The 14,251-nt window shown below is 43.2% G+C and overlaps 1 protein-coding gene across 2 annotated transcripts in view; it reads left to right on the top strand.

Annotated features, from left to right (window-relative positions):
• LOC103397197 (SET-binding protein-like) overlaps positions 1–14,251 on the top strand; it is a 43,590-nt gene that overhangs the window by 25,335 nt on the left and 4,004 nt on the right. For both annotated transcript variants that reach the window (XM_017042703.2, XM_017042704.2), the window contains 4 exons: positions 7,035–7,444; positions 7,663–9,594; positions 9,685–9,886; positions 9,967–11,026. In XM_017042703.2, coding sequence (XP_016898192.1) covers positions 7,035–7,444; positions 7,663–9,594; positions 9,685–9,886; positions 9,967–11,026 — 3,604 coding nt within the window. The remainder of the gene's footprint in view (positions 1–7,034; positions 7,445–7,662; positions 9,595–9,684; positions 9,887–9,966; positions 11,027–14,251) is intronic.

Raw genomic sequence — 14,251 nt, 5'->3', positions numbered from 1 at the left:
AAGAAGGGGCTCAGGGCCGATCCTTGATGTAGTCCCACCTCCACCTTGAAGTCTTCTGTCTTTTCAACAGCACACCTCACCACTGTTGTACTATTCTCATAAATGTCCTGCACCAATCTAACATACTTCTCTGCCACTGCTGACTTCCTACGTTCCCTTTCATTTTCTTCATTCAACTCCTCAAAGTACTCCTTCCATCTTTTCACTTGTGATTATATTGCCATTTCTGTCCTTAATCAACCTCACCTGCTGCACATCCTTCCCAGCTCGATTCTTGTCTCGCCAATCTATACAACTCCTTTTCTCCTTCGTGTCCAAACTCTCATTCAACTCCTCATATGCCTTTTGTTTGGCCTTGGCCACTTCCCTCTTCACATCCCTTGTCCTCTCTTTGTACACCAGTCTGTTCTCTTCTGTTCTCTCACTGTCCCATCTCTTCGCTAATCTCTTTCTCTTCACACTCTCCTGGACCTCATCATTCCACCACCAGGTCTCTTTGTCTTCCTTTCTCTGCCCAGAGGACATACCTAGCATCTTCTTACCTGTCTCCCTAATCACTGTAGCTGTAGTCTCCCAACCATCTTGGAATTCCTCAACACGGCCCAGAACTGCCCTTACTTCCTTCCTGAAGTCTTCACAACATTTCTCTTTCCTTAATTTCCACCACTTGATCTTCTGCTCTGTCTTCACTCTCTTCCTTTTTTAACCTCCATCGTCATTTTGCACACTACCATCTGATGTTGTTTGGCTACACTCTCGCCACCACCTTACAGTCTCTAATCTCCTTCAGATAACCTCTTCTACATAGAATATAATCTATCTGTGTGGACCTGCCTCCACTCTTGTAAGTCACCCTGTGTTCCTCTTTCTTTTGGAATGACATGTAAATAAGTCTGTCATTACTGCCCAGCATATTGACATGATTCAACTCAGCCAATCAAAGGCTTTTGTTCAGATTGAGTCATCTACATCCGAGTGTGTCTGAATGGAGTGTGACGAGAAGAGCCTCATGTGTTCCACCGCTGTCTTTAGGTTCCCTTCAATTCGAAGGATTATTACAGTGAACATGTGTTCTAAAAGAAAGTTTTTTTAGACATTTGCATTTGTAAATTATGAATTCATTTTTTGTACAGATCAAATGAATGTTTCTGCAGAAAAGTGGCATTCTGTCTGGTACTGTCAAACCATATCTAAACTGTGGTTACAGGCTGAACACATTGTTTTGGAATGAAAGCCCTACTCCAAGAAGTGAAGTTTGATTAGTGGCCCTTTTTCTAAACTTTCCCAGAAGATGCTGTGGCTGGCACGAATGCCATTAGATCTGAGATAGTGAATCCCTGCCTGAGTGAAAACAGACTTGCACACACAGTTCTAAGCCACAGGCCTGATCCACAAGCAGTCCCACCTTGACACCCTTCTGGCTCCTTTTCTACCCCCTCTCTCCTCCCTCTCTCTCTCCCCTGCTGTGGGTCTCCTCAGGCGCATGAATGGAAGTCTTTATTCCCGGGAGAACTGGTGGGAAGAAGAACGAGGAACAGGGAAGGAAGGAGGAGGGCGGGAGGAGGCCCGGTGTTGGAGGGGGGTGGCTGAGTGTGTGAGTGGCTGCAAAATCAACACAGTTCTACAGCTCGTCTTTTCTCCTCTACCGCTTTTCCCTCCTTTTCTTGGAACCTCGCCACCCCTCGTTAAGTGCAGTGGACACAAGCAATGTTAGTATTCATGGTGTTTGTTTGCAGAGGAGCTATGTGTGTCTACGTGTGTGTGTGTGTATGCGAAGCTGTCAGAAACACAGATCACAGAGAAGAAGCAGCAGTCACTCTGAATGGAGCTTGAGAGAAGCAGGCTGGGGGAGAGGGGAGTAAAGAGGAAAAGGAGGTGGTGGTGATGGTGGTAGTTCCCACAGGGGGAGAATGGTCAGCTCCAAAAAAGAGAAAAGAAGAAGAAGAAAAGGGAGAGATAGGATGGAGAGGGGGAGGTGTTGTTGATGAAAGTGAGGCTACAGGACTTGAGCGGGACAACATGGTGTCAAAGCCAAGGAGATAAATAACAAGTGTTTGTGTGAGAGAGCAAGAGAGAGACAGAGAGAGAGAGGATCATATCAGTTAGTCATAACATTTCAGAAAGTGTTAGTTGTAAACGGGTCTAGGCAATTCTCTTCTTGTTTTCCTGCTGGTCCTCTTCTTCCCTCCTCTGCTGCTCTCATTCTCTCAGTAACCCCTCCACTCCTCCTCTCTGTCTCTCTGTCTCTCTTTCTCCAAGTCTTTATCTGCCTCTCTCTCTCTTTCTTTGTGTGTCTGTCTGGACAGCTGCCCAGTTCCATACACATGAAAAAATGAAACACTCTAACCACCGGGCGTGCTGCCAAATAAAAGACTGCGAAAAATGTGTTTTAGTGTGTGTGTTTATGTGTTTGTGTGTGCAGTGTGAGTGTGTGTGTGTACGTGTACGTGTACACTGGGTTGTGAGATTTTGGTGTGCCTGTTCAGGGTGTTCTTTCCCAGTGTAATGGTACAGCCAGGGTGCTCAGTGCATGCCTATGTGGGTGTGGGGGAGAAAATCTCTGAGCCTCAGTTTATTCAATGGTGGAAAAATGAAAAGCCATCACATACCTCATCACCCCTGGAGAACTGAGGAGTAAAACCGTTGACTTTCAAATCTAGATTTAAACCACCCTGCTGAGAGTAAATGGCACGTTTAGACACACATTCACACTGTGAATACCGTATATATGCTGACTCACCGGCCAAGTTTATTTCAGCTGGTGGTTGCAGCACTTAGTCACATATTACCCATGACCCCCTCTGCTGTTCTGTGACCTTATCTGGTGGTTACATCATCAGGGGAATGGAATGTGCAGCTCCATATCTGCCTGTGGAGAAGCCTTTGTGTAAGTGACTGGGACAAGTCTATGTTGTTACAGTGCGGGCTGAGAGGAAGACATCCAAGAAATTGTTGTTGACTGAGTTGTAGAGCTCGACCATTAACCTCAGAATAGAGCCCTCAATGCCTCGGGGGAACTGAACTGAATCAAATGGGTTGAGGGCTAAACCATCTTTAGATTTGTTCTGTGCTTCTTATCTATATTTGATGTGATAGGACAGAGGACAGTGTTAAAAAGATCTGCTCTTGTGCTTACCGGTTGCTCCTGGGGTAGAGTCCCTGATGGAGTGGATCTCCCAATCACTGCCCCCTGCTGCAGGGCAGCAGGAGTACAGGAAAATTGCAGTAAGTGAGCAGTAACAATAGAGTAAAATTGATTTGTGACCTATTGTGTTCTATTTGAAACAAAACAAAAACAAAAGAATTTCTAAGTTACTGACCTGTGAAAAGTCATAACTAAAATCCCAAAGAGAATCTTCGAAGCAAACCGAAGACCAGCTTATGCTGGTTATCCTCAAGAGTAGTTAAATGATTTTCCAAATCCAAATGGTCTGGGATTCATCAAGAGACTTTGCCTGAAACTCTTCCAAAATGTCTCTTAACTACCGAAGTCTGTTATTTAGCTTTTTCTGGCTTTTAGGAGCAGGAGTTTTTAATCACTTGACAGGTATTTTCTTCAAGTTTTGCAAAGTTATTTGTTTTGCTTTGCAGAGTAAAATAAAGTAATGTTCCTAATTAACCCTGTAAAGCCCAAACAATTAAATAATTGACAGAAAATTCCAATTCTTTGAACTTGGACCCTTTATTGGTCCCTCTGAACAAACAAACAAAAAAAATTAAAATATAATTTTCCATATATGAGTTTCAATTTATATCATATTTGATACACCGGTGCTACCATAATGCAGTAATGAGAAATCCACCAATGGAACTGGCTGGGTGGAAGTCTGGAAAACATATTATATATATTTATATTATATATATATTATATTTACATATATATGATATATATATTTATATATATATATTATATATTAATATATAATAAGTTACAGCAAGTTACATATCTAGGTTTTTACTCTAAATGCACCAAATTTTGTAATTTAAAAATAAAAAGACTTGTGAATATATATAACGCAGGAAATACAATAAAATGACTGATTTAGAGTTACATATATATTACGTATATATTGAATCATTGTTTTCCATCTCTCCCTGTTCTCTGCATCTTCTACTCTGACTCCAACTATCTGCATGTCCTTCCTCACTGCATCCATAAATCTCCTCTTTATCTCCTACCTGGTAGCTCCATCTCTAGCATTCTTCTACCAATGTATCCACTGTCCCTCCATGTCCCTCCCTCTAATGACCTCATTCCTGATCCTGTCCATCCTTGTCACTCCTAAAGAGAATCTTAGCATCTTTAACTCTGCCACTTCCAGCTCCTCCTCCTGTCTTCTGCCTATTGCTAGTGTCTCTAAACCATACACATGGCTGGTCTCACAACCATCCTGTAAACCTTTTCCTCCACCTTATATATACGTATATTATATATATAGTATATAATATATATATTATATATAAATAATATATGTAATAAGATATTAATATATAATATGATGCAGCAAGTTACATATTTCTTTTACTCTAAATGTACCAAATTATGTTATTTAAAAATAAAAAATGTTATACATAATGCATGAAATACAATAAAATGACAATTGACTGATTTAGAGTTACATGATCTTATATACCTGCTGTATCAAATTTGATACGTCATTTTCAACACGGTTTTATTAAAACATAGATTATGAAATTTTAAGTATTTTCCCATTGCATCAACCCAGTAACTATTCCTATTGATGTTTCAGTAATTTTTTTTGTTTTTCTTCTCTTTACCTTTTCAAACTTGGCAAAGTTCTTGTTCAGAAACCACCTGTGTCCAAATCCTGAGTCATAGCAATCTTGTAGTGTCACTGGAAGGCCTGCTAATAAGTGAATTGCTATTCCCTGTTGAATTATCTGTGCACTGCATGACGTTTGTATACGTCTGGTTTTTCAGGGAAAAAAATATCACACTGCTCATGTGGAGGGCTGTAAACTCATGTATTAAATATGATACGTTTGGCAATATAGGGTTAAGGAGACAATGCTGAGAACGGCGGCATGGATTCCCAAGTGCTTCAACTTTGTGTCAAAGCACCTGGGAATTTCTGCATACATTCACAGTTTAGTTTTAAGTAAAAATGATGATCACATCCACAGCAGTGGCTAAATGCACTGTTTACATCATAAATTAAGGGGACTAGTTGTTAAACAGGGTGGGTGAACACGGTTCTTCGTGTTCTGAAAAGGCAAATAATTTATCATATAACCCTACTTTAAACGACGCCTAGTGGTTTTGTTGTGTTAAAACTGTGGCCGTTCTATTTATGTGAGTATCAGACAGTGAGTGTACACTCCCTTGAATGTGAGAGGCATCGAGAAATGGAGAGGGAGGAGAGGAAAGGGTGGTAGAAGGGAGGAAACAGAGAACAAAAAGCTGAACTGGTGCCAATAACCCAACCTCAACTGGAAAGGGAGGGGGGCAGTGAGCTCCCTATCTCTGTTCTTTTCTGTCGCTCTACTAACTATGCGTCTTCTCTGTATTATCTCTTTGCGGTTGCTTTGCGGCAAGTGGGGAGGATACGTTTTATATATTTGAGGGTGTCTGTCTGTCTCCCTGCAATAACCACCACCATCCTGTCTGTCTCTGTCTCTATGCCCTCCTTTAACCTGGAACAGCAGGTATTCTAGGACAGGTTAACTGAGAAAGCAGGTGTGTATCAGGTTTCTGTTATCTTATCCCTTCGAAAACTCACGTTGTCACTTCTCCGGTGTCACTGCATGTATTTGACTGCTCTTTGGAAATAAATGACACCTGATGTTAATAAACACATTTATTTTCTGTTCATGTTCATCATTTAAGCTGCTCCAGTGTTTGTCTGAGTGCATGTTTCCATCTCTGTGTTACTCAGCATTCATGTGTGTTTTTGTGCTTGTGAGCATTTGCAGCTTGTGTCAGGCTGATAAATGGCTTCTGGTGCCAGTGTGGAAGCACAAAATGAGCGTTACTGCTGGCTACAGATGGAGCAGCAGAAAGAGAGTGAGGCTGAAGCGAGGCTGGTTAGGAAGCAGGCTGAAAGGAGATAGAAATGACAGAAAAGGTATTTGTGAGTTTAAGTTCAAAACCCAATTTCCAAGAAAGTAATAACATGACCTGCAAATACAAGAAAAACAAACAAAAAAATGTTTTTTGTTGTTTTCATCAACACACTAAATAACAACCAAAATGGGTTGTTAGTCTATTTAGCGGACATCAACCCATGTAGAAACGTATGCCTGTGACGGCATGTATATGCGGATATATAAACATATTGTGCTGTTACGTGTGCTGGCAGGATTTTTTAACACTTCAGAAATAGCAGCATCTGAGTGTGTGCGCTCACATTCCTGTGTGTACATGCTGAGAGGCAAGCCTGCAGTTAGGTTACATCTCCCTGCAGTGCAGCAGAACAGTGTCTTGTTGCATCACACTGAGCCTGTTAATAACAGGCTAAACCACAAAGGCCATCCGCTGCTCTATTTCTCATCCTCGAGCAGTACAGTGATTAAGCAGCAGTGATGCATTTAGCAGGTTTACGTTGTGAGGAACAGTACATCAAGTGTGTGTGTTGTTTGTGTTTTTTCTGGACAAATGAAAACATGGAACTGATTAAGGGTTGACTTCATGCTGTGGCTTTTTACTGGACAAAGATAATGAGTATGAATTTTAGAATGTGAAAGTATATTGTATAAAAAATGTCAGCATATGTAACTGGACTAAGCTGTGTTGTTTAATACTGTGTGCAGTCAACCTCCCCTGACTCCATCCCCCTAGCTCTCACAGCGTGCAACATCCTTGCCACAGGAATTTAATTGCTCTGTAAACAAGCCTTTTATTTTGTTCCGTACTGTCTTAGGATGCAGTGTAGACAGGAAATGGAATAGTCATAGATACATAGTGTAATGACCACATTATCATATCATTTATCTATCGCTGCAGCTATATAATGCTTGTCTTGTGATTGTGGGGTGTGTTTAGTAATCAGTCTCTTTTTTTCTCTTCTCTCTAGACATACGAGCGCCAGTACAGAATGCCTGAGCAGAAAGAAGGAGGCCTGCTGCAACTACTGGGAGATCACACTCCACCCAAACACCAGCTTCGTGGCTCCCTCCTTCCCGCACACACGCTCTCTCTCACACAGCAAACACAACAAGCTCTCATGCAACCATTCCAGCAACAACACCAAATCACTTCAGACTGGATTACAACTGCAGCACCGTCTGCAACCGCAGCAAATCCAGCAGATTCCGAGGCATCCAGAGAACTGTCAGGGACGAGTAGGAACAGTTTGCTTGATTCCAGTCAACCTTTCTTACGAACTGCGTCACAAAGCCCCTCACCTCAGCGATCCTTAACTCCAGACCTGCAGTTGCCAGTGGTTACCGATGCCAGTATTCTCAACCTGACCTCTCTGAGCAGGTACTGTTCATTTATTCTTTCTTCCATGTGTTCTTCCAAAGAAGTCCTGCAAATATTGCATGCAATAATGAGTAAATGCCTTATAAAATAATTAAAATAAAATAAAAATACTTTTGCCATTTACTGACGTATATCTTAATCAACACATGAATAGCAAATATTAGCACTAGCTTTGTTTTTATACTCCCTTTCAATGTTTTCTTTATACAACGCTACAGGGGTAGGGGTTTACAAGAGGTCAGTGAACAGCTTTTTGGGAACATCAAGAGGAAGTATGGCAAGAAGGACTCCCAGAGGATGCTCAGCAACCCCCACTGTGCTGATTCACCATGGGGAAGACAGGCAGAGAAAGGACCGGAGAGCCCATCAAATTTAGAGAGGCAGAAGTACAGGCACGAGGAGACCACTGAACGGTTTCATGAAGAAAGAGAGGAAAGAAGCAAAGAGGAAAGAGATCAAACAATTGCTGCGAAGAGAGTAGATGAAGAAGACCGGGGGATGCACACGATTACAGAGGAGCTAAAAGGAAGAAAGAGGCGAAGACGGCCTTCTTTTGATGAGTCATTTTCTGTTGATGAGCAATCGCAGCTACGACAAGAATCTGACACCACAGAACAACAGCAGCCAGGGCCCCCAGAACCCAAAGTAGCACATAAGATGGAATCTTACAAGAATGATCACACAAGTCAATCTAATATTAGTAGAGCAAGGGCAGAAAAAGTAGACAAATGTGATAAAAGGGAAAAAGGGGAGAGGGCAGACAGGGCTGAACGAGGAGAGGTGGTTACAAACAGACCTGACTTGGAGACAGCTATGAGGGCTAACAGAATAAAAAAGAACCCGGTGGGTCGACCTAAAGTCAGCACAGAAATCTTTAAACACAAAGAATCTTCTCACAACCTGATTAACAAACCCACACTTAATGCGAACCCCAGACTCCCTAGTCCCAATCCCAGCTTGAAGGGCAACATCAGTCCTAGCCTCAGCCCAAAATCCAGAGTTAGCCCTAGTCCAAGATTTAACGTCAGCCCTAGTCCAAGCCCTAAATCCAGAATAAATATCAGCCCTAGTCCGAGTCCTAAACCTAGAGTAGCCCTAAATCCAAGTCCCAGCCACAGCACTAGCTCTACAGCAAGTTGCAGCAGACCATCCAAGGCCTTCGACAGGTGGTCCTACCTGAAAGCTAAAAGCTATGCCAGTCTCACATCACTCCAGAGAGACAACCGGAGTAGCCCATCCACCCTTACAGACCCACCTTCAACCTTTCCCATCACCCCCTCAAGCCCTCTCTACACCAACACTGACAGCCTGACCGTCCACACACCCATTAAGAGAAAACGGGGACGACCCAAGAAGCAGCCACTGCTGACTGTGGAGACCATCCACGAGGGCACCTCAACATCTCCACCAAGCCCTCTTTCACAAAAAACATCAGCAGGACTCAACAGCAGGACAAAAACACACACGCTAGCACAAATGGCATCCACACCCACCAGTCTGAAACTAAAGCGGGGTCGAGGCTTTTCCCGGCCAGTCAATAAGATGAAGCTTGGAAAAATGCAGAGCATCCTAAATGAGATCCTCTCAAGTTCTAGTCAGAATGGCAGTCTGCCTCTGAAGTTCTCCTCAGCCCCAGTCACTTCAGCGATGAGTGCAATGGCTTCTACCATTGAGGCACGGTTGGGAAAACAGATAAATGTTAGCAAGAGAGGAACAATCTACATCGGTAAGAAGAGAGGGCGAAAACCAAGAGCAGAAACCCAAAGCTTCAACAAAACCATGTCCCTCTCATCAGCCAGTTTGTATGAGAGCCCTGTAGTGCCTTCCAACACCTTGTCTCCTTGCTCTACAGCTCCATTTGTAAGAACCACACACTCTGACTCCACTATGCCCAGTTTGCAACCCATCTCAGCCCTGCCTTCTAAGCCAGCAAGCAGAGGTTTCCTCTCTGGAGGGTGGAAACTGTCTCCACCTCGCCTCCTGGCAAACTCACCTTCTCACCTATCTGAGGTGGCGTCAGTAAAGGAGGTGACCCTGTCTCCCATCAGTGAGTCCCACAGCGAGGAAACAATTCCCAGTGACAGTGGGATTGGAACGGACAATAACAGCACCTCAGACCAAACTGAAAAGGGTCCAGCCTCTCGGTGCAGGTAAAGCAAATTACCACCACACCTCTGTAGGTTTGTAAGTATTTACAAAAGTGGATTGTGAATATAATATTTGATGCTGTTGTCCTGCAGGTATTCCTTTGATCTATGTGGGTTTGAGGCTGTGGAGGCAGCGCCTCTGGACACGTTGAACAGGAGCAAAGCCCGCTGTGAACGACAGGTCACTGCAGTTGACAACTTGTTGTCACTGGAGAAAAGACAAAAGCATCATCGGCGGAAGAGGAAGTGCCTACAGACACGGGATCATCTCCACTTTCTTGTTGAGTTTGAAGAGGTAAGAAACAGTACAAGAAATTTTAGAGATCAACTGAGTAACCTTTGCCTTAACATTTCCTCTCTCTAACTTCACTCTAGGTCGTTGTGAAGTTCAAGCAGCTACGAGTGTCCCACAGACGACCAGCATGTTACCCCCAGCACCTATATCCCTCCATTTTCCGCCTCAACTTCCACCATTACTACCCAGTTACCTATGACTCCTATGCTTGTAACTCTGGCTCATACCTACGCAGGAGTGCCGAGCTAAAAGCTAAGAGGAGACGTGGTCGTCCAGCCAAAGCCAACGAGCCAATAACATCGAAGCTGCCTTTTGTTCAAGGATTTAGTTATCCACTGGCAGGAGGAAATTTCTATACAGCACCATATGCAATGCCTTATGCATCTCCACTGAGTCTGGGCTTCTTCCCTCCTGTTCCTCCATTTTACCTGCCCCACCACCCCCTAGGACCTACACCTCCATCTCCCTTCATGAGGCCAGCTGTCCCTCCTCCCAAATCTTTCCACTCCAGTGGACACTCCAAGCTCCAGGCAGGGCCAAAGCTTCGGACTGCTAGTGGATCACTCCAGGGACCCTCTGTAAGAGGAGAGGGCCTTGGCTCAATGAGCAGTGTAGGTGGGATTGCAGGGGTACGCCTCCATAAGAGGAAGCATAGGCACAAACACAAGCACAAAGATGAACCTCTCCTTTCACCACTGGACAGAAAGGACTTGGGTGGGCTCTTCAGTGGGGCCAAGACCACTGCTCATCACAGTATGTTGAGCAACAGGAGGGAATTGTCCAGTCAGGGCCCTTCAAAACATCTAGAGAAGCAAAGAGGCATTGGAAGAGGCTCAAGCCTAGGATCCAGCATAGGGATGTTTGAGCCAGACCAGCTGTCCCCACACTCTCTCTCTGACAGCCAGTTACACACAAGACAAACTGGACAGCCTATAAACAGCTTCATGAGTGGCTATGCTAGCCAATCACAGCAGTTGGAGTCAGCTCCAGATCCCTTTCTGGGGTCACTAGAGGACGAGTGTAGTGGAAGAGGCAGGAAAATGAGGCTTGCTGTGTTTGGAGATCAAGGCTTGATGTCATTCCAAACTACTAGGCAGGAGCCAGGGCAGATGAACCAGTGCTCCAGTCCCCCCCTTACTAGTAAGAACCTCTAACATTTTAACCCTTTGTATTTACAGGTTTATCTCTTCCCTTCAACCATGACAGCAGGAAATTAGGTGTTAGGTGTTTTTTTTTTCCTGAATAGCAGCATGATAAAACACTGCATATTTGGATGATGTGGAAAACAATTGGTGTTTGTCCAAAATGGACCAGCACCTGTTGCATTTTTTTTACATTAACAGTGTACTTAAGGCAATGGTTCTCAATTATTTTTGGTCATGCCCTCACCTGTTGAAAGCTAATTACTGTAACCACAAGCAGAAAGTTTTTGGTCATCATTAACAGAACTTGATTTTCCGATACAGTAGCCAAACAGACATTTATTGTAAAACAGGGAGAGGACCGTCTTGGATAAGGAGATAAAACCAAAACCAGAAGCGATGTCCACCAAACAGAAGAGATAAAAAAAAAAACAATAGATATTTGACATGTTTAAAAAGTGCAGTTTATGTCTCAGCGGGACAATGCCTGGCGTTCTGTATAAATAGCGTGTGAGTCTCACGGTTCTGTCAAGGTGTTCCCACACAAGAATGGGTAAAAACTCAACCTGCAAAAATTCTTCATTTGAATAAAAGGTGTCAATTAAAATGTTACTTAGTAGCAGAATGTGACAACACATTTGGAGGGTGTAGTAGGTTCGCTTAGTAAGTGGAAAAAAAACGGAGAATGAAAACAAAGTGTTAATGGGTTTTCTTTTTACCTGCCAGACTCATCAATTGTAGTTAATAAAGTTGTTATCCACTATATTATCCAGAACAAAAAAAAAAAAAGGAAACCCAAGGTTTTTGCACCAAATCAGTGTTTTGTGAACATTTTGGTACATTTTGTGTTCTGCTGTCTCTGAGCATATCTGTCTGGGGGATAGAGAGAACGTAATGCATGAATGGAGCTGACTACAATTCACCAATCTCTCTCTCTCTCTACCTCTCCCCCCTCTCCCTCACTTCCTCCTCCCCTGCCAATGCCTTTGCCAGAGATATATTATTCACACAGTGTGATTTATTTTCTACAGACATGCCATAAAAGGCCCTTGCCTGTGTCAAAAGAGTTGGCTGGCAGCCAGGGGTTTAATGACTGGGGCCTAGTCCACTGGCGGGGTGGAGATGCCAGGGGCTCATTTCGAATCTCCCCTTTGCCCCCCCAAACACCACTGCCACCCCAAGGGATCCAGGAGGGATGACTCATATACACAATGAGTCACCCCCACACCTACCCCCCGCCCCCCAAGCCTTCTCACAATCCTGCCTTCCACACTCTCCCTCTAGGACTGCCCTTGCTTCCCTCCTTTTGCTGTCTCCCACAGCATCCACACCCATGTGCACACTTCCCCCAATCCCCTCACCCCTTCTTCCCCTTCCTCCTTTCCACTATCTCGTTTTCATTTTCTTTTCTGCTTTTCCCCTTGACTCCCCTCCCCCTTGTTTTCCCTGTTCTCCCCTCCCTCTGCTCCCTTCTCAATGACTTACTGCTTCACTTCACTGCTTTAGTCCAATTAAAACATCGGCACACATGCATGCTGCAGAACCTTGCACTATCCCTGCATGTGCAGTCACATGGCAGCATTGACACACGCTAATGAGCACGGATATACAGAAACACAAACACAGATGCACACACTAATCTACCAACTAATAGAAGTACCACCATTGATTTTTTTTGTGTAACAGTTTCTTCATACATCCATTTTTACAGTTTTTTTTCTTTAACCCTATAACGCCAAACTTATCATATTTGATACATGAATTTTACAGCCCTCCACATGAGCAGTGTGATATTTTTTTCCCTGAAAAACCAGACGTATACAATCAGATACATGCAGTGCACAGATAATTCAACAGGGGATAGTTATTCAGTCATTAACGGGCCTTCCAGTGACAGTACAAGTTTGCCATGACTCAGGATTTGGTCACAGGTGGTTTTTGAACAAGTTTGAAAAGGTAAAGAGAAGAAAAACATTAAAATTTTATTGAAAAATCAATAGGAATAGTTACTGGGTTGATGCAATGTGAAAATACTTAATATTTCATAATCTATGTGTAGTATGTGAGTTCTTCCTTAACACACACGCTGACACAGATGACGGTTCAATAGACTTTATTTGAGTTTGACTTTGATATGATGCGATCCTGCGCTTGCTGTGCTTGTCTTTTCCGCTGCGCTTTGTGTCGTCGCTGAGCCAACTTCTCTGTCCACCCCTCTCCCTCCTTGGTCCCGGCTCCTACTAATATAGGGAGAGGTTTGATTACACAAATTGCGCTCACCTGCGTGCAGGGCTGCACCCTCGTTGCACTCCCGTGCTCTCCCTGCTGCAGCTGAGCACTAACCTCCGCAGCGCCCCCACACTATGTTTTAGTAAAACCGTGTTGAAAATGACGTATCAAATTTGATACAGCAGGTATATAAGGTCATGTAACGTCATTTTATTGTATTTCGTGCATTATATATAACAGTTTTTATTTTTTAATTAGATAATTTGGTACATTTAGAGTAAAAAAAGATATGTAACTTGCTGTATCATATTATATATTAATAACCTATTATATATATATATATATATATAATATATAATATACTTTATATATAATATATACCATATATCCGTGCTATAAGGTGCACTTAAAACCTTAACTTTTCTTTTGGTTGTGCTTACTGAGCTCGAACCGATAAAGCCAAACCACACAGCGCATCACACATGATGGAACACAACTGATGCACACTGGGTAGTGCACACAGTTAAACTTTAACTCTGTTATCACAATTAGAAGATGCTCAACAACAATTATTACAGTATGGTTGTATCACCCAAATCCGTGCAACATCGAGTCGTGCCTCCACTATCTGCCAATGGATCGTGGATGCCTGGGCTAAGGTATCAGTCTCAAATGTCGTCCGAGCTTTCACGAAGGCTGGAATCATCACTGAACAACTAATTAACAGCAACAAGACTGATTTGGATAATGACGAGAGGGATCCGGGCATGCTTGATTGTTCCGCTTAATTCTTTTGTTTCGCTTAATGCGCCTTATAACACGGTGCGCCTATGTATGAAAACAGACCCGTTCATTGATATTGCGCATTATAATGCGGTGCGCCTTATGGTCGGAAAAATACGGTATATATTATATACTATATATAATATATACATAAGGTAGTGGGAAAGGTTTACAGAACGGTTGTGAGACCAGCCATGATGTGTGGCTTTGA

This window comes from Cynoglossus semilaevis, chromosome W, assembly GCF_000523025.1.
Source record: "Cynoglossus semilaevis isolate Cse_v1.0 chromosome W, Cse_v1.0, whole genome shotgun sequence".
Lineage (NCBI taxonomy): Eukaryota > Metazoa > Chordata > Actinopteri > Pleuronectiformes > Cynoglossidae > Cynoglossus > Cynoglossus semilaevis.
Note: the sequence above shows the minus strand (reverse complement) of the source record. Positions and strands in the feature narration are given on the sequence as shown.